The sequence below is a fragment of the Tachyglossus aculeatus genome, chromosome 13 (genome assembly GCF_015852505.1).
Source record: "Tachyglossus aculeatus isolate mTacAcu1 chromosome 13, mTacAcu1.pri, whole genome shotgun sequence".
NCBI classification, from domain to species: Eukaryota; Metazoa; Chordata; class Mammalia; order Monotremata; family Tachyglossidae; genus Tachyglossus; species Tachyglossus aculeatus.
In genome coordinates this window covers 24,965,690-24,985,914 of record NC_052078.1, presented here as the reverse complement: position 1 = coordinate 24,985,914, position 20,225 = coordinate 24,965,690, and the positions used below count along the sequence as shown (strand labels likewise).

The window sequence follows — 20,225 nt, the reverse complement described above, 5'->3', positions numbered from 1 at the left end:
GTAGGGACCGTCTCTATATGTTGCCAACTTGTACTTCCCAAGTGCTTAGTACAGTGCTCTGCACACAGTAAGCGCTCAATAAATATGATTGAATGAATGAATGAATCAGGGCTTGAAGTTGGGGTGGAATTTCCCATTGGCCAGGGAATATCCCATATTCCAGATATGGTCATTTCTGGGGACAGTGGGATATCTCTAACTATCTATCTGTCATCAATCAATCAGTCAATTAGTAGTATTTATTGAGGGCTTACTGTGTTCAGACTGACTAAGCATCATCATCATCATCAATCGTATTTATTGAGCGCTTACTATGTGCAGAGCACTGGAAGAGTATAATATAGCACAATTGGTAGGCACATTGCTACCTACAGAGAAGCAGCGTGGCTCAGTGGGAAGAGCCCGGGCCTTGGAGTTAGAGGCCATGGGTTCAAATCCTGGCTCCGCCAATTGTCAGGTGTGTGACTTTGGACAAGTCACTTCACTTCTCTGTGCCTCAGTTACCTCATCTGGAAAATGGGGATTAAGACTGTGAGCCCCCCATGGGACAACCTGATCACCTTGTAACCTCCCCAGTGCTTAGAACAGTGCTTTGCACATAGTAAGCACTTTAAAATACCATTATTATTATTATTATCTGTCATCAATCAGTCAATCAATAGTATTTATTGAGTGTTTACTGTGTTCAGACTGACTAAGCACCTGGGAGAGTATAATATAGCAGAATTGGTAGGCACATCCCTACCTACAGAAAGGCAGCATGGCTCAGTGGAAAGAGCCCGGGCTTTGGAGTCAGAGGCCATGGGTTCAAATTCCGGCTCCACCAATTGTCAGCTGTGTGACTTTGGACAAGTCACTTCACTTCTCCGTGCCTCAGTTACCTCATCTGTAAAATGGGGATGAAGACTGTGAGCCCCGCGTGGGACAACCTGATCACCTTGTAACCTCCCCAGTGCTTAGAACGGTGCTTTGCACATAGTAAGCGCTTAATAAATGCTATCATTATTATTATTATTACCTCAAGGAGCATATAGTTTAGAGGACGAGGCAGACATTAAAATAAATTGCAGACAGAAGCAGAAGAGAAATAACGGTATATAAGTGTTGTGGATTTCTATCAATCAATCATTGGTATTTATTGAGCACTTTGCACAGAGCAAAGTGCTCAATATTATTATGTTGTACTCTCCCAAGTGCTTAGTACAGTGCTCTTCACATAGTAAGCACTCAATAAATTCGATTGAATGAAGGAATAATAATGATGGTATTTGTTAAGTGCTTACTATGTGCAAAGCACTGTTCTAAGTGCTGGATGAGTACTGTACTGTTTGGAATGATGATGATAATAATAATAATGATGGCATTTATTAAGCGCTTACTATGTGCAAAGCACTGTTCTGAGTGCTGGATGAGAACTGTACTAAGTGTTTGGAATGATGATGATGATGATAATAATAATGATGATGGCATTTATTAAGCACTTACTATGTGCAAAGCACTGTTCTAAGCACTGGGGAGTTTACAAGGTGATCAGGTTGTCCCACAGGGGTCTCACAGTCTTCATTCCCATTTTACAGATGAGGTAACTGAGGCACAGAGAAGTTAAATGACTTGCCCAAAGTCACACAGCTGAGAATTGGCGGAGCTGGGATTTGAACCCATGACCTCTGACTCCAAAGCCCGGGCTCTTTCCACTGAGCCACGCTGCTTCTCATGCAATGTGACAGAGTTGGTAGACACATGATGATAATGATGGTATTTGTTAAACATTTACTATATGCCAAGCACTGTTCTAAGGGCTAGGGTAGATACAGGGTAATCAGGTTGTCCCACGTGGGGCTCACGGTCTTAATTCCCATTTTACAGATGAGGCAACTGAGGCACAGAGAAGCTAAGTGACTTGCCCAAAGTCACACAGCTGACAAAGTGGCAGTGCCAGGATTAGAACCCACAACCTCGGACTCCCAAGCCCGGGCTCTTTCCACTCAGCCATGCTGCTTCTCATGCCATGTGACAGAGTTGGTAGACACATCCTCTGCGCAGAAGGAGCTTGCCGTCCAGAGGGAGAGCTAGACATTAATATAAAGTGAATGTTAAGGATGCGTAAATAAGTATTGTGTGGATGAGGGAGGGGTCGTGGTTCTTCGCAACCTTGAAGGGTTGAGAAACAAATGTGTCTCCCTCAAATGCCCCTCTTCCTGATAGGGGTGGGGGGCAGGCTGAGAGACAAGCCAGCAAGGACCAGGGGGCTCAGGTGAGCGGGGTCCGGGTCTACTCCTGCCCAGGCTGGGTGACTGCGAGTAACCTCAGTCAACTCAATAATAATACTAATAATAATAATAATAATGATAATAATAATAATAATAATGGCATTTATTAAGCGCTCAGTATGTGCTTACTGTGTTCAGACTGACTAAGCACTTGGGAGAGCATAATATAACAGAATTGGTAGGCACATCCCTACCTACAGAGTAGCAGCATGGCTCAGTGGAAAGAGCCCAGGCTTCGGAGTCAGAGGCCATGGGTTCAAATCCCGGCTCCACCAATTGTCAGCTGTGTGACTTTGGACAAGTCACTTCACTTCTCCATGCCTCAGTTACCTCATCTGTAAAATGGGAATGAAGACTGTGAGACCCCCATGGGAAAACCTGATCACCTTGTAACCTCCCCAGCGCTTAGAATGGTGCTTTGCACATAGTAAGTGCTTTAAAATACCATTATTATTATTATCATTATTATTATTAATATTATTATCTGTCATCAATCAATCAGTCAATCAGTAGTATTTATTGAGTGCTTACTGTGTTGAACTGGAAGCACTGACTCCAAAGCCCGTGCTCTTTCCACTGAGCCACGCTGCTTCTCTCCTTGCCTCGCTCACTACTCCTGTGTGGCTAAGAACCCGGGCTTGGGAATCAGAGGATGTGGGTTCTAATCCCTTTTCTGCAGTGTGACCTTGGGCAAGTTGCTTAAGTTCTCTGAACCTCAATTGCCTGATCTGTGAAATGGGGATTAAGGCTGTGAGCCCCAAGTGGGACAACCTGACTACCTTGAATCTACCCCGGTGCTTAGAACAGTGCTTGGCACATACTGCGCTCTAACAAATACAATTCTTCTTCTTCTTCTTCTTCTTCACTTCTCTGTGCTTCAGTTCCCTCATCTGTAAAATTCATTCATTCACTCAGTCAAATTTATTGATCATTTACTCTGTGCAAAGCACTGTACTAAGCGCTTGGGAGAGTACCATATAACAACAACCAGACACATTCCTGCCCACAATGAGCTCATGGGGATTGAGAAGCATCATGGCTCAGTGGACGGAGCACAGGCTCTTATTAATTAATTAACAATGAAGCAGCGTGGCTCAGTGGAGAGAGCCCGGGCTTTGGAGTCAGAGGTCATGGGTTCAAATCCCGGCTCCGCCAACTGTCAGCTGTGTGACTTTGGGCCAGTCACATAACTTCTCTGTGCCTCGGTTCCCTCATCTGTAAAATGGGGATTAAGACTGTGAGCCCCACGTGGGACAACCTGATCACCTTGTATCCCCCCAGCGCTTAGAACAGTGCTTTGCACATAGCAAGCGCTTAACAAATACCATCATCAGCATCATCATCCCAAGCTATTATTTATTTATTTTACTTGTACATATCTATTCTATTTATTCTATTTTGTTAATATGTTTTGTTTTGTTCTCTGTCTCCCCCTTCTAGACTGTAAGCCCACTGTTGGGTAGGGACCGTCTCTATATATTACCAACTTGTAGTTCCCAAGTGCTTAGTACAGTGCTCTGCACACAGTAAGCACTCAATAAATACGATTGAATGAATGAATGAATTAGAGGAGATTCAGAATTGTTTCTGGGGGGAGGGGTGGCCACTGGCACACTTCCAGGCCCCGCATTAGTGATTAGGAGGAGGTAGGAGGAATTCTAAAGGACTCAAATCCCCCGAGACCATAAGTCAATCTGCCTTCCTGGGGAACTCTTCAATCCCCAGCCTACTCCAGGCTGCTTTGAGCGGGAGCTCAGGCCTGCTGACAAAGCAATTTCCATTAGCTGCCACTGCTGAAAACTGTAAAATTCCTGGAAATGTGGAAATGATTAGGGGCCCGGGAGATCCCTGGTCCTAGCCAATAGTGGGCAAGAATGAAAGACATGTGTCCTGGCCATTTCCCTGCCGATCTTAATGCTGAAACCAATCAGGGGTGGATGTTGGCCTCCGGGTGAGAGGGTTGGGGGGAGCGGGAATGCGTAGGAGCGAAATGGTCTGGACTCCAGGCCCCAAAGCAGGGTTCTGCTGACGGGGGAGGTTGAGGCGGGGAGAAGGGAGAGAACTGTTGCTGAGGGGCATACTCCATTCAGGGGCAGTTTACTAGTCAGGGCAGACCAAACCCAATCCCACCGACCGCTACCAAGGCTAAATCCAACCCTTTCATGAGCCGCCTTACACTGCGACATTGTGTTCACATTAAAGAGCCTGGTGTGGTCATATGCAAGTGTCCGCAGATCGGTTTTTCACTGTCACACCCCCACCAGTTTGAGGGAGCTGGAGAGAAAGAGGAAGGGGGCGGAGAGAGACTGTACTAAGCACTTGGGAGAGTACAATATAACCTCAAACACATTCCCTGTCCACAGTGAACTCAGAGTCTAGAGGGCAGGCATTGATATAAGTAAATAAATAGATAAATAAATAAATTACAGATACATACAGATATATACAAATGTGCCATGGGGAAGGGAGAAAGGATGAGCTGAGCAGACGGGAGTAGGAGAAAAGGAAAGGAGAGCTCAGTCAGGGAAGTCTTCTCAGCGGAGATGTGCCTTCAATAAGGCTTTGAAGCGGGGGAGAGAAATTATCTGTCTGATATGAGGAGGGAGGGCTTTCCTGGCCAGAGGTAGGATGTGGGTGAGGGGTCGTTGGCAAGATAGATGAGATTGAGGTACAGTGAGAAGGTTAGCACCAGAGGAATGAAGTGTGCGGGCTGGGTTGTAATAGAAGAGTAGCAAGGTGAGGTAGGAGAGGGCAAGGTGGTTAAGAGCTTTAAAGCCAGTGGTGAGGAGTTTCTGCTCGATGCGGAGATGGATGGGCAACCACTGAGTTTCTTGAGGAGGGGGAAAAACATTTCCTGAACGTTTTAGAAGGAAAATGATTCAGGCAGCGGAATGCAGTATGGACTGGAGTGGAAAGAGACAGGAGGCAGGGAGTTCAACAAAGAAGCTGATACAATAATCAAGATGAGATAAGATAAATGCTTGCATTAATGTAGCCGTAGTTTGGAAAGAGAGGAAGGGGTGGATTTTGGCGATGTTGTGAAGGTAGAACCGACGGGATTTAGAGATGGCTTGAATACGTGGGTGCAACCATAAAAGAGGAGTCAAGGATAATACCAAGGTTAAGGGATTGTGAGACAGGAAGGGTGGTCACGCCATCAACAATGATGGGAAAGTGAGCAGGAGGACAGGGTTTGGGTGGGAAGATAAGAAGTTCAGTTTTAGCCATATTAAGTTCAAGGTGACAGGAGGAAATCCAAGTAGAGATGTCTTGAAGGCAGGAGGAAAGATGGGACTGCAGAGAGAGAGAGAGAGAGAGAGAGAGAGAGAGAGAGAGAGAGAGATCAGGCCTGGAGATGGAGATTTGGGTGTCTATCCCTCAGGTAAGTCACTCAGTTGATCAATGGTGGCAAGCTCATCCTCTAGACTGGAAGCTAGTTATGAGCAGGGAACCAGGAGACATGTCTACCAATTCTGTTGTACTGCTTAGTTCATTGCTCTGCCCACAGTAAGTGCTCAATAAATGCCAATGATTGTCCAGAGCATTGTTCTAAGTGGATTAACCACTGGGTATTAAGAGTATGAGCCCCATACTGTGTCCAACCTGATTAACTTGTATCTACCCCAGTGCTTAGAACAGTGCTTAATAAGTGCTTAAAAAGTACCATAATTATTCATTATTATTATTATTATTATTATTTTTGAGAGGGGAGAAAGGAGTGATCTGTCAAATCTGAAGGGGGAGGGAATAGCAGGCCAGAACAAAAAGCTAGACTGTGAGCCTGCTGTTGGGTAGGGATCGTCTCTATATGATGCCAACTTGTACTTCCCAAGTGCTTAATACAGTGCTCTGCACACAGTAAGCGCTCAATAAATACGATTGAATGAATGAAAAAGCGTGATCTTGGGCAAGTCACTCAATTTCCCTGTGTCTCAGTTACCGCATCTGTAAAATGGGGATTAAATATTACTCCCTCCCACTTAGGCTGTGAGCCTATCTGGGACAGGGACTGTATCCAACCTGATTATCTTGTATATGTCCCGGCACTTAGTACTGTGCTTTCACTAACTACGACTAAAAAACACAAAAAAAAGAGGAAGGACTTGGGCGAGATGTCGATGGTGAGGCAGACAAAACTGTGGTCTCCCCCTTCTAGACTGTGAGCCCGCTGTTGGGTAGGGACCGTCTCTATATGTTTCCAACCTGTACTTCCCAAGCGCTTAGTATGGTGCTCTGCACACAGTAAGCGCTCATTATATACGACTGAATGAATGAATGAGGTACAGTGAGCAGGTTGGCATTAGAAGAAAAAAGTATGTCGGCTGGCTTGTTGTAAGGAGATCAGCAAGTTAAGGTAAGGGTGGGTAAGGTGATTTAATGCCTTAAAGCTTAGTTTTTGTTTAACGCAGAGATGGATGGGTAGAGGTGTTTGAAAAGAGGGGAGACGTGGACTGAGTTTTAGAAAAATGAAATGGGCAGCAGAATGAAGTGTGGAGGGAAGAGGCCGGAGTTAGGGAGGTCAGTGCGGAGGCTCATTCATTCATTCATTCATTCAGTTGTATTTATTGAGCGCTTACTGTGTGCAGAGCACTGTACCAAGTGCTTGGGAAGTCCAAGTTGGCAACATATAGAGACGGTCCCTACCCGACAATGGGCTCACAGTCTAGAAGGGGGAGACAGACAGCTGGGACACACAATCAGATAATCTTGCATCTATCCCAGCACTTAGGACAATACTTGTCACAGAGTAAGCATTTAACAGATGTCGTTATCATTATCATTATTATTAGACACCTCCTATGCACCACTCTAATTGTGGCCAGACTGAGCCCCCTCCTCCCAGATTGAGCCCCCTCCTTCCTCTCCTCCTCCTCCTCCTCCTCCTTCCCCCCCCCCCCCCACCTTACCTCCTTCCCCTCCCCACAGCACCTGGATAGATGTATATATGTTTGTAAGGATTTATTACTCTATTTATTTTATTTGTACACATTTATTCTATTTCTTTTATTTTGTTAATATGTTTTGTTTTGTTCTCTGTCTCCCCCTTCTAGACTGTGAGCCTGCTGTTGGGTAGGGACCGTCTCTATATGTTGCTGACTTGTACTTCCCAAGCGCTTAGTACAGTGCTCTGCACACAGTAAGCGCTCAATAAATACGATTGAATGAATGAATGAATGAACAACACAAAACCGTGGCTCAATGGAAAGAGCACGGGCTTTGGAATCAGAGGTCATGGGTTCAAATCCCAGCTCCTCCAATTGTCAGCTGTGTGACTTTGGGCAAGTCACTTCACTTCTTTGTGCCTCAGTTACCTCATCTGGAAAATGGGGATTAAGACTGTGAGCCCCCCATGAGACAACCTGATCACCTTGTAACCTCCCCAGCGCTTAGAACAGTGCTTTGCATGTAGTAAGCGCTTAAGAAATGCCATTATTATTATTATTATTATCATTATTATTATTATTATTATGTGGACAGGTGTCATCACAATAAATAGAAATAAAGCTAGATGCACATTAACAAAATAAATAGAATAGTAAATATGTACAAGACAAAAAGAGTAATAAATCTGTACAAACATATATACAGGTGCTGTGGGGAGGGGAAGAAGGTAGGGCTGGGGGCATGGGGAGGAGGAGAGGAAAAAGGGGGCTCAGTCTGGGGCGGGATGAAGTGATGGTGGGAGATAATCAGATCTCGGATCAGCATGGCAGCAGCTGGGATGGAGATAGGATTAAAGGTGAGCAACTCACCTCACTAGGAAGAGCCTGCACCCCATCTTGCCTTCTGCCTGCCCTCTCCCCCATCCTGATTCCCAGGAGGGCAGCAGGGTCACGGCACGGCCCTGGCTCAGGTCAGCCTCTGCCGATAGGATGCAGACACTGCCTGGCTCTGTCCATGTAGCCAGGGACTGGGTATGAAATAATAATAATAATAATAATGAGGGCATTTATTAAGCGTTTACTATGTGCAAAGCACCGTTCTAAGCACCGGGGAGGTTACAAGGTGATCAGGTTGTCCCACGTGGGGCTCACAGTCTTAGTCCCCATTTTACAGATGAGATAACTGAGGCCCAGAGAAGTGAAGTGACTTGCCCAAAGTCACACAGCTGACCATTGACAGAGCTGGGATCAGCATGGGTGAAAGCACCTGGGCTCTCAGCCCCGTTGGACACAGACTGGCCCGGTGGGCCCAGCTGACAACACTACACTCCCTTTCGGGTGGAGTCAGAAGGAACTCCACTGCCTGGTGGGAACCAGAAACATGTAGCCGCAATCTCACAAGGTTCCTCCGCCTGCGTACAATTTTTTTAAAATGGTATTTTTTTAATGATTACTATGTGCCAAGCACTATATTAAGCACTGGGGTAGATATAAGGTAACCAGGTTGGCCCCAGTCCATGTCCCATGTGAGGATGACTGTCTTAATCCCCATTTTACAGTAAATACAGGCACTTACTATGGGCCAGGCACTGTATTAAGCTCTGGGGTAGATAATAATAATAAGAAGAAGAAGAAGAAGAAGAAGAAGAAAAATAAGGGCATTTATTAAGTGCTTACTATGTGCAAAGCACTGTTCTAAGCGCTGGGGAGGTTGCAAGGTGATCAGGTGGTCCCATGGGGGGCTCACAGCCTTAATCCCCATTTTACAGATGAGGTAACTGAGGCCCAGAGAAGTGTGAGCCCACAGTTGGGTAGGGGCCGTCTCTATATGTTGCCAACTTGTACTTCCCAAGCGCTTAGTACAGTGCTCTGCACACAGTAAATGCTCAATAAATACGATTGAATGAATGAATGAAGCAACTTGCCCAAAGTCACACAGCTGACAATTGGCAGAGCCAAGATTCAAACCCATGACCTCTGACTCCAAAGCCTGGGCTCTTTCCACTGAGCCACGCTACTTCCCCCAATCCTGCTCCCACATGAGGCTCACAGTCTTCATCCCCATTTTACAGATGAGATAGCTGACGCACAGAGAAGTTAAGTGACTTGCCGAAGGTCACACAGCAGACAAATAATAATAATAATGATGGCATTTATTAAGCACTTACTATGTGCAAAGCACTGTTCTAAGCGCTGGGGAGGCTACAAGGTGATCAGGTTGTCCCACGGGTGGCTCACAGCCTTAATCCCCATTTTACAGATGAGGTAGCTGACGCACAGAGAAGTTAAGCGACTTGCTCAAGGTCACACAGCAGACAAATAACAATAATGATGGCATTTATTAAGCGCTTACTATGTGCAAAGCACCGTTCTAAGCGCTGGGGAGGTTACAAGGTGATCAGGTTGTCCCACGGGGGGCTCACAGCCTTAATCCCCATTTTCCAGATGAGGTAACTGAGGCCCAGAGAAGTGAAGTGACTTGCCCAAAGTCACACTGCTGACAATTGGCAGAGCCGGGTTTAGAATCCAGGTCCTCCGATTCCCAGCCCCATACCTTTTCCACTGAGCCATCCTGCTTCTCACTTAGATCCTTACCTTTTAAAGACCCCACCCTCAGCCCCGTGGCACTTAAGTACGTATCCTTACACTCTGCCATTTCCCCTCTCTGTTTTTATTTTATCGTCTCTCTTCCCCTCTAGAATATACGCTCCTTGTTTGCAGGGAACTCTGCTGCACTGTACTCTCCCAAATGCCCAACACATTACAAGCACGCAACAAATCCCATCTGATTGACTGATTATGAATATCTTGAGTTATGAGGGGAGATGCTATACTGGGAATCAGTAGACGTTGGAGCGATCAAAAGATGATATGGAAAGGGCAGACTGTCTAATTAATGGAAAATTCATTCAATGTTCCACCAGGCCCCGAGAAAGCATTTTGAGTGAAAATAAGACAGCAAATACAGGACAGGTCCTTGGGGGCTTTGAATGTTAAATGCAAGAAGAGGTTAGGCATAATGGGTGGAAAGATTGCCAGCTGAATCAATGTGTTATTTTGGATATAAAAGGAGAAGCCCAAAGGGACATGTCTCTTGCATTTATTCTTCAGAGATAAATTTTCAGTGAAGGAGGAACTTCTAAATACTTTGCTTGTTAAATATCAATTTAAATTTAGAAGGCTGTACAAAGAACAATACCTTTTAGAAAAAAAAAAACCCACACTCAACTTCACCTTGAGTCCAAAGACCTTTAAGCACACTTTTCTCCTACAAATATCAAAATAATCCTTTAAGGACTCGTTTAAAAATCCTGAAAATTCAAAAAATGTGGGAATAAAGGGTTTGAGCCATGACAATGCCAGAGCCTATATAATAATAATAATAATAATAATAATAATAATAATGGCATTTGTTAAGCGCTTACTATGTGCAAAGCACTGTTCTAATGTTCTAAGTGCTGGGGGGGCGGTTACAAGGTGATCAGGTTGTCCCACGTGGGGCTCACAGTCTTAATCCCCATTTTACGGATGAGGGAACTGAGGCCCAGAGAAGTTAAGTGACTTGCCCAAGGTCACATAGCAGACACGTGACAGAGCCGGGATTTCATTCATTCATTCAATCATATTTATTGAGCGCTTACTGTGTGCAGAGCACTGTACTAAGTGCTTGGGAAGTACAAATTGTGACCTCTGACTCCAAAGCCACGCTGCTTCTCTATTTATAACTAAATGTTTAGGAAACAAATGAAGCCTTTCAATAGTATCTCCAACCACTAATCGGTCTTTTCTGATGAGATTTATTCCAACTCTCCCTTTGGCATAGAAGGCCAGGGTGATGTAACTTCATGGAAAGCTGCCTTCTCCAACTGATGGAGTTAGGGAAGCGGCTTCTCCCTTATGCTGCTATGCTCTGCCTGTTCTGTGAGAAGCACCTGTTACTATTATTTTGGCTGATTGTGTAAATATATTACACACCATGTGCAAAACATTGCATTTTTACTACACAGAGGCATTAACAAGCATTATTAATGAGAGAGAGTCACAGAACAGCACAACCCCAATAGTCAAGCCAATGGCCGACACACCATCAGGGGGACGTACCTGAAAAACTGCCTCTAGGCACACCTGTGTGCTAAGCACTGTACTAAGTGCTGGGATGGATAATAATAACAATAATAATGGCATTTATGAAGCGCTTACTATGTGCAGAGCACTGTTCTAAGTGCTGGGGAGATTACAAGGTGATCAGGTGGTCCCACAGGGAGCTCACAGTCTTAATCCCCGTTTTACAGATGAGGGAACTGAGGCCTGGAGAAGTGAAGTGACTTGCCCAAAGTCACACAGCTGACAATTGGCGGAGCCGTGATTTGAACCCACGACCTCCTACCCCAAAGCCCGTACTCTTTCCACTGAGCCACGCTGCTTCTAGATACAACCAAATCGAGTTGGACACGGTCCCTGCCCCACGAAGGGTTCACGATCTCAATCCCCATTTTACAGATGAGGGTAACCAAGGCATGGAGAAGTGAAGTGACTTGCCCAGGGTCACACAGCAGACAAGTGGCGGAGTCAGGATTAGAAACCATGATCTTCCGACTCCCAGGCGCCATCGACTAGGGCTCAGACTTCAGCCTGGTGAATTTGGGTGCATTCCCCCATGAACACTCCCTCAGTGGCCTCTGAGAACTACATCGTGAGGGAATGGAGTGATTTGGGCAAGAGATTGACTTGCCTTGGTGCCCACCCCACTCTTGGTGGCCCCCCTCTGGGCTCCTCCTCTAGAGTGTAAGCCTCTTGTGGGCAGGTGTCATTTCTATCAACTCTCCCAAACACATGGAGTACACATAGCTTTGTGTACTCTCCCAAACATGTAGCTCAGTGTTCTGCTCACTGTAAATGCTCATTAAATACCACTGATTTCTATCGGACCCCAAGCTATGAAAGACCCATGTCTCCATGTCCCTCTCCCTCCAGAGAAGCAGCGTATTTCAGTGGAAAAGAGCCCGGGCTTTGGAGTCGGAGGTCATGGGTTCAAATCCCGGCTCCGCCACTTGTCAGCTGTGTGACTTTGAAGTGTGTGAAGTCACTTAACTTCTCTGTGCCTCAGTTCCCTCATCTGGAAAATGGGGATTAAGACTGTGAGACCTCCGTGGGACAACCTGATCACTTTGTAACTTCCCCAGCACTTTGAACAGTGTTTTGCACATAGTAAGTGCTTAATAAATGCCATTATTATTATTATTATTATCATTATTATTATCTCCGTCCCTCTGTCTCTGCCCTCGATGCCTGACGTGAAAAGTGGGGAGCAGAGAACTATTTTTTATGGTATTAAGCACTTACTATGTGCCAGGCACTGTTCTAAGCACTGGTCTAGATACAAGTTAATCACGTTGGACACAGTCCATGTCCCACCTGGGGCTCGCAGACATAATGCCCGTTTTGCAGATGAGGTAACTGAGGTACAGAGACATGAAGAGACTTGCCCAGAGGCCTCACAGCACACAGGTGGTGGAGCCGGGACTAGAACCCAGGTCCTTATGACTCCCGTGTCCATGATCTACCCACTAGGCCATGCTGCCTTTGGGTCCCATTGTCCTCAGTTGTTCCCAGCTCCTCAGACACTGTGGGAGGAGCTCTAAACTCCAGGAAGGCAATAGCGGAGGATGGGCTTCCCAATTAATAGATTAATCAATGGTATTTATTGATTAGTCTTCTAGACTGTGAGCCCGCTGTTGGGTAGGGATCGTCTCTATATTCATTCATTCATTCAATTGTATTCATTGAGCACTTTCTGTGTGCAAAGCACTGTACTAAGCACTTGGGAAGTACAAATCGGCAACATATAGAGACGGTCCCTACCCAAAAGCGGGCTCACAGTCTAGAAGGGAGAGACGGAGAACAAAACAAAACATATTAACAAAATAAAATAAATAGAATAAATAATGTACAAATAAAATAAATAAATGGAGTAATAAATCTGTACAAACATATATTCATATATACAGGTGCTGCGGGGAGGGGAAGGAGGTAAGGTGGGTGGATGGGGAGGGGGAGGAGGGGGAGAGGAACGAGGGGGCTCAATCGTATTTATTGAGTGCTTACTGTGTGCAGAGCACTGTACTAAGCGCTTGGGAAGTACAAGTTGGCAAGAAATAGAGATGGTCCCTACCCAACAGCGGGCTCACAGTCTAGAAGGGGGAGACAGAGAACAAAACAAAACATATTAACAAAATAAAACAAATAGAATAAATATGTACAAGTAGAATAAATAGAGTAATAAATATGTTGCCAACTTGTACTTCCCAAGCACTTAGTACAGTGCTCTGCACACAGTAAGCGCTCAATAAATACAATTGAATGAATGAGTGAATTTATTGAGTACTTACTGCATGCAATGCACTTGGCACTTGGCACTAAGCGTTTGGAAGAGTACAACGCAACAGAATTGGTAGACACACTCCTTGCCCACGACGAGCTTTACGGTCTAGAGTTTTAAACCGAAAGTCCTTACCATCAGCTTTAAAGCCCTCAATCAGCTTGCCCGCTCCTACCTCACTTCACAAATTTGGTATTACAGCTCGGATAGTCCACCCTTTCAAATGGCAGCTGATTCATTGTGCCCGGATCTCATCTCTCTCGTCGCTGACCCCTCTCCCACATCCATCCCTAGCCTGGAACTCACTCTGTCTCCATATATACCAGATCACCGGTCTCTCCACCTTCACCAAGAGGTCTTCTCCCATTAAGCCCTGCTTTTACTGGCTTATTATCTCTCCTGCATAGTCTACGCACCCAGATCTGTGACCTTCGGACAGTTGATATTTGCCCCATCCCCAACCCCCTAGCACTTACATACTTATCTTTAAATTATATATTATAAATTATTTATAATAATGTCCATCTCCCCCTCTAGTCTGAAAGCTCATTATGGGCAGAGAACACACCCACTGATTCTTCTAGACTGTAAGCCCACCTTCTAGACTGTGAGCCCACTGTTGGGTAGGGACCGTCTCTATATGTTGCCAACTTGGACTTCCCAAGTGCTTAGTACAGTGCTCTGCACACAGTAAGCGCTCAATAAATACGATTGAATGAATGAATGAATGAATTCTGTTGTATTGTGCTCTCCCAGGCTCTTAGTACAGTGCTCTTCACATAATAAGCACTCCATAAATGCCATTGATTGATTGATTAGGACAGCATTTGACATACAGTAAGAGTTTAACAAATGAAATAAAAAAGGGTTGACATACTGAGAGCTCACCTCCTCCAGGAGGTCTTCCCAGACTGAGCTCCTTTTTTCTTCTCCCCCTCCCCATCCCCCCTGCCCTACCTCCTTCCCCTCCCCACAGCACCTGTATAGATGTTTGCACAGATTTATTATTCTATTTATTTTACTTGTACATATTTACTATTCCATTTCTTTTGTTAATGATGTGCATCTAGCTTTATCTCTATTTATTCTGATGACTTAACACCTGTCCACATGTTTTGTTTTGTTGTCCGTCTCCCCCTTCTAGACTGTGAGCCTGTTGTCGGATAGGGACCGTCTCTACATGTTGCCAACTTGTACTTCCCAAGCGCTTAGTACAGTGCTCTGCACACAGTAAGCGCTCAATAAATATGATTGAATGAATGAATGAGTAATAGAAATAAGTAAATTCTAAATATGTACATAAATGCTTCAGGTCTAAGGGTGTTGTGAATAGCAGGTAGCCAAAGGGTACAGTCTTAAGTGCATAGATGATGCAGAAAGGAGAGAGAAAGTTGGGGACAAGAGGGTTTAATCAGGGAAGTCTTGGAGGAGATGTAACTTCCTCAAATATAAGTCCCTTTCCTCTTCTCCCACTCCCTCTGTGTCCCTTGACTCTTTATTCATCCCCGCTTTCAACCCCAGGGCACTTACATAACATATATGTGATTTATTTACATATCCGTAATTTAGGTCCGTCCCCCCCCTAGACTGTAAGCTCACTGTGGGCAGAGAATGTGTGTTTATTGTTATAGTGTACAGCACTTGGTACAGTGTTTTGCACACAGTCAGCACTCAGTAAGTACGATTAAATTAGTGAATTAGTGAATGACCTGAATCAGGCTTTGAAGATGGGGAGAGTGGTGGTCTGGCACATAGGGAGGAGGAGGGAACTCCAGACCAGAGGGAGAATGTGGGAAAAGGGGCTTGTTTTGAAATAGTCAAGATTGGGGCACAGTGAGCAAGCTGGTTCTTGGAAGACTGGGTTGTAGTAGCTGCAGAAGCCGCGTGGCTCGGTGGAACGAGCCCGGGCTTTGGAGTCTGAGGTCATGGGTTCAAATCCTGGCTCTGCCAATTGTCAGCTGTGTGACTTTGGGCAAGTCACTTCACTTCTCTGGGCCTCAGTTCCCTCATCTGTGAAATGGGGGATTAATAATAATAATAATAATAATAATGACGATGGCATTTATTAAGCACTTACTATGTGCAAAGCACTGTTCTAAATGCCGGGGAGGTTACAAGGTGATCAGGTTGTCCCACAGGGGGCTCCCAGTCTTAATCCCCATTTTACAGATGAGGGAACTGAGGCACAGAGAAGCAGCATGGCTCAGCGGAAAGAGCCTGGGCTTTGGAGTCAGAGGTCGTGGGTTCAAATCCCGGCTCCACCACTTGTTAGCTGTGTGACCCTGGGCAAGTCACTTCACTTCTTTGTGCCTCAGTGACCTCATCTGTAAAATGGGGACGAAGACTGTGAGCCCCATGTGGGACAACCTGATCACCTTGTATCCTCCCCAGTGCTTAGAACAGTGCTTTGCACATAGTAAGCGCTTAACAAATGCCATTATTATTATTATTATTATTATTATTATTATTATTAAGTGACTTGCCTAAAGTCAAAACTGTGAGCCCCCCGTGGGGTAACTTGATCACCTTGTAACCTCCTCAGCGCTTAGAACAGTGCTTTGTGCATAGTAAGTGCTTAATAAATGTCATTATTATTATTATTAACAAGTCAATGAGGTAAGGTAGGAGGGGGCAAGCTGATGGAGTGCTTTATAGATGACAGTAAGGAGTTTCTGTTTGTTGTGGAGGTGGATTGGCAACCACTGGAGATTCCTCAGGAGTGGAGAGATGTGGTCTGGATGCTTTTTCATTAAAATGGTCCAGACAGCAGACTGCAGTATGGACTAGAGTGGAGAAAGAGTCAGGAGGCACGGAAGTCAGGTAGCCTAGTGGAAAGGGTGGGCCTGGAAGACAGGAAGCCTGGTTTCTAATCCTAGCTCCAGCATGTATACTTGCCATGTGACCTGGGGCAAGTCATTTCAGTTGTTGGGTAGAGACTGTCTCTATATGTTGCCAGCTTGTACTTCCCAAGCGCTTAGTACAGTGCTCTGCACACAGTAAGCGCTCAATAAATACGATGGAATGAATGGATGAATTTCACTACTCTGTACCTAGTTCCCTCATCTGTAAAATTGGAATTCATTCATTCATTCAGTCGTATTTATTGAGCGCTTACTGTGTGCACAGCCCTGTACTAAGTGCTTGGGAAGTACACATTGGCAACATATAGAGATGGTCCCTACACAACTGCAGGCTCACAGTCTAGAAGGGGGAGACAGACATCAAAACAAAACATATTGACAAAATAAAATAAATAGAATAAATATGTACAAGTAAAATAAATAAATAGAGTAATAAATATGTACAAACATATATACATATATACAGGAATAATAATGATGGCATTTGTTAAGCACTTACTATGTGAAAAGCACTGTTCTAAGCGCTGGGATCAATACCTATTCTCCTTCCTACTGTGACTGTGAGCCCTCTATGGGATCTGATTATTTTATATTTAACCAAGTACTTAGTACAATATTTGCCATATGATAAGAGCTTAACAAATGACACACTAATTATTACTATCATTATTATTATTACCATTATTATTATTCTTTAATCAAAGTGGGATGGGATACATATTTGGCTCACCGTAGTATTCATTCATTCATTCAATCGTATTTATTGAGCGCTTACTGTGTACAGAGCACTGTACTAAGCGCTCGGGAAGTACATGTTTGCAACATCTAGAGACGGTCCCTACACAACAGCGGGCTCACAGTCTAGAAGCGGGAGACAGAGAACAAAACAAAACATATTAACAAAATAAAATAAATAGAATAAATATGTACAAGTAAAATAAATAAATAAATAAATAGAGTAATAAATATGTACAAACATATATACATATATACAGGAATAATAATGATGGCATTTGTTATGCACTTACTATGTGCAATGCACTGTTCTAAGCGCTGGGATCAATACGTTGGGATCAATACCTATTCTCCTTCCTACTGTGACTGTGAGCCCTCTATGGGATCTGATTATTTTATATTTAACCTATTACTTAGTACTATATTTGCCATATGATAAGAGCTTAACAAATGACACACTAATCATTATTATCATTATTATTATTACCATTATTATTATTCTGTAATCAAAGTGGGATGGGATACATATTTGGCTCAGCGTAGTAGCAGTTTGAATGGCGAGGAGAGGGTGGATTTTAGTGGTGTTGTAAAGGTAGAACCAACACAATTTCATGACAGGTTGAATAGAAGGGTTCAATGAGAGAGATGAGTCAAGAGTAATGCCAAGGTTCGTGAAACAGGGAGCAGGGTAGTGCTGTCTACAGTCATGTGAAAGACCAGGAGAAGAGAGGGTTTGGGTGGGAAGATGAGGAATTCTATTTTGGACCAGTTTAGTTTGAGGTGTTGGCATTCATTCATCCATTTATTCATTCAATCATATTTATTGAGCGCTTACTGTGTGCAGAGCACTGTACTAAGCGCTTGGGAAGTACAAGTTGACAACATACAGAGACGGTCCTGACCCAACAATGGGCTCACAGTCTAGAAGGGGGAGACAGACAACTAAACAAAACATGTGAACAGGTGTCAAGTCATCAGAACAAAAAGAATTAAAGCAAAATGTGCATCATTAACAAAATAAATAGACTAGTAAATATGTACAAGTAAAATAAATAGAGTAATAAATCTGGACAAACATCTATACAGGTGCTGTGGGGAGGGGAAGGAGGTAGGGCAGGGGGATGCGGAGGAGGAGAGGAAAAAGGGGGCTCAGTCTGGGAAGGCATCTTGGAGGAGGTGAGCTGTCAGTAGGGCTTTGAAGGGAGGAAGAGAGCTAGCTTGGCAGATGTGCGGAGGGAGGGCATTCCAGGCCAGAGGGAGGATGTGGGCCGGGGGTTGACGGCGGGACAGGCGAGAACGAGGTACGGTGAGGAGGTTAGCGGCAGAGAAATGGAGGGTGCAGGCTGGGCTGGAGAAGGAGAGAAGGGAGGTGAGATAGGAGGGGGTGAGGTGATGGACAGCCTTGAAGCCGAGAGGGAGGAGTTTTTGCTTGGCAGGAGATTCAGGTAGAGTTGTCGTGAAGGCAATCAATGTTCCCTTCCAGAAACACCAGCCCCGCGTCCCCTTGGGCAGCATGGCACTGTTAGCCAGTAGTTAGTGTCAGTGGCCGTGCCTATGGGGGAGTTCTGACTTTCCCAGTATTATCACTGCCCTGGTTTCATTCAGGCTGGCCCAGAATCCTTGCCACCAACCTACCTTCAAAGTCAAAGTAGGAAAACACAAGCAAACCATCCTGAGGAAGGAGGCCAACCCGGGCTCCGGGGTGATGTCCGCTTTCCTGATTGCATAGTTAAAGTTAAACGTAGCCCTCCATGGCCTACATCAAAGGCCTGGGAAGTACCCTAGATCATTCTGCAAGTGGTATTGGATGTGGCCTTCCAGGGGATGGGGCTCTGCTGAAACCCGGTGTCTGCATTCCTGAGTTGTTCCTTCCCCTTAGATTCAAGATGGCGCCTTGCCCCAAGACCCCGTTCTCGGAAAATACTGTAGTTCCAGCTTGCCGCCTCCGCTTCAGACCACTGGTCCCATGGCGAGGATCCGCTTCCACTCAGATGCTTTCATCGGGGATCGTGGCTTCCATATCACCTATGCGACTTCCCCTGGTGAGTGTCGGAAGCTGCAGACAGTGTGGGGTTTCGTTGGGGCAGGGTGCCAACGCGGGTGGGGCATGAGACCTCGAAAGATTGGGGCGTCGGCTCCCGGAGGGCCGTGGCTCAGATGGCAGACCGGGAGAGAAAGATCGGCAATGGAAGATATGTGATGATTTCAGAGCCCTCAACCACCTTTATATCATTCTTTACAGCACTCAGTCAGTGTAGCATTTGTTCGCTCTGTCAGTTCATCAGCCCCTGCTGTGCACTGAGCGTGGATTTACCTCTTCCTCTCCATCCAAATGGCCACCACATCAGTCTATATCCCAGCTTGATTACTGCATCAGCCTCCTTTATGGTCTCCCAGCCTCCAGTTTCTTCCCATTCCAGTCCATACTACGTTCTGCTGCCTGAATCATTTCTCTCAAATATAGTTCTGTACACAACTCCCCACTACTCAGAGACTTCAAATCGTTGTCCATTCTTTACACCAAGAAGAAATTCCTGACCATTGGCTTTAAAGCACTCAATAGTCCCTCTCCCTCCTACTTAATAACTCCATCCTTGCTCTCTCAATCAACTCTCTCCCTTGTATGTATCTAACTCTCTTCTCCTTCCCCACTGCTTTCAAGCATGTCCATGTATCTCCTGTTGTAAAAATACCCTCCCTTGATTCCACCTTCCAGTTACCGCTCCATCACCCTCCTACAGATTCCTCTCCAAATTCCTTGAGCAAGCTGTCTATACTAGCTGCCTCCACTTCCTCTCCTCCTGGACTCCCCTCCAATCTGGTTTCCTCCTCCTTCACTCCATGGAAACTGCCCTCTCTTCTTGCCAAATCCAACAGTTTTTACTCCTCCTCCTTGACCCCTCAGCTGCCTTCCACAATGTGGACCACCCCTTATCCTGAAAATATTATCCAACTTTGGGTTCGCTACCATCCTCCCCTGATTCTCCTAACTCTGGCAGGGCGCCTTCTCAGTCTCTTCCACTGCATTCTCCTCTGCCTCCTGCCGCTTAGCTCCAGGAGTTCCTCCATACTCAGTTCTCGATCCCCTTCTATTCTC

General features: G+C 45.2%; 1 protein-coding gene across 1 annotated transcript in view; it reads left to right on the top strand.

The window, feature by feature from the left end:
• CUBN (cubilin) overlaps positions 1 to 20,225 on the top strand; it is a 288,242-nt gene that overhangs the window by 50,790 nt on the left and 217,227 nt on the right. Inside the window, 1 exon segment of the mRNA XM_038755639.1 lies at positions 19,008 to 19,170. Coding sequence (XP_038611567.1) covers positions 19,008 to 19,170 — 163 coding nt within the window.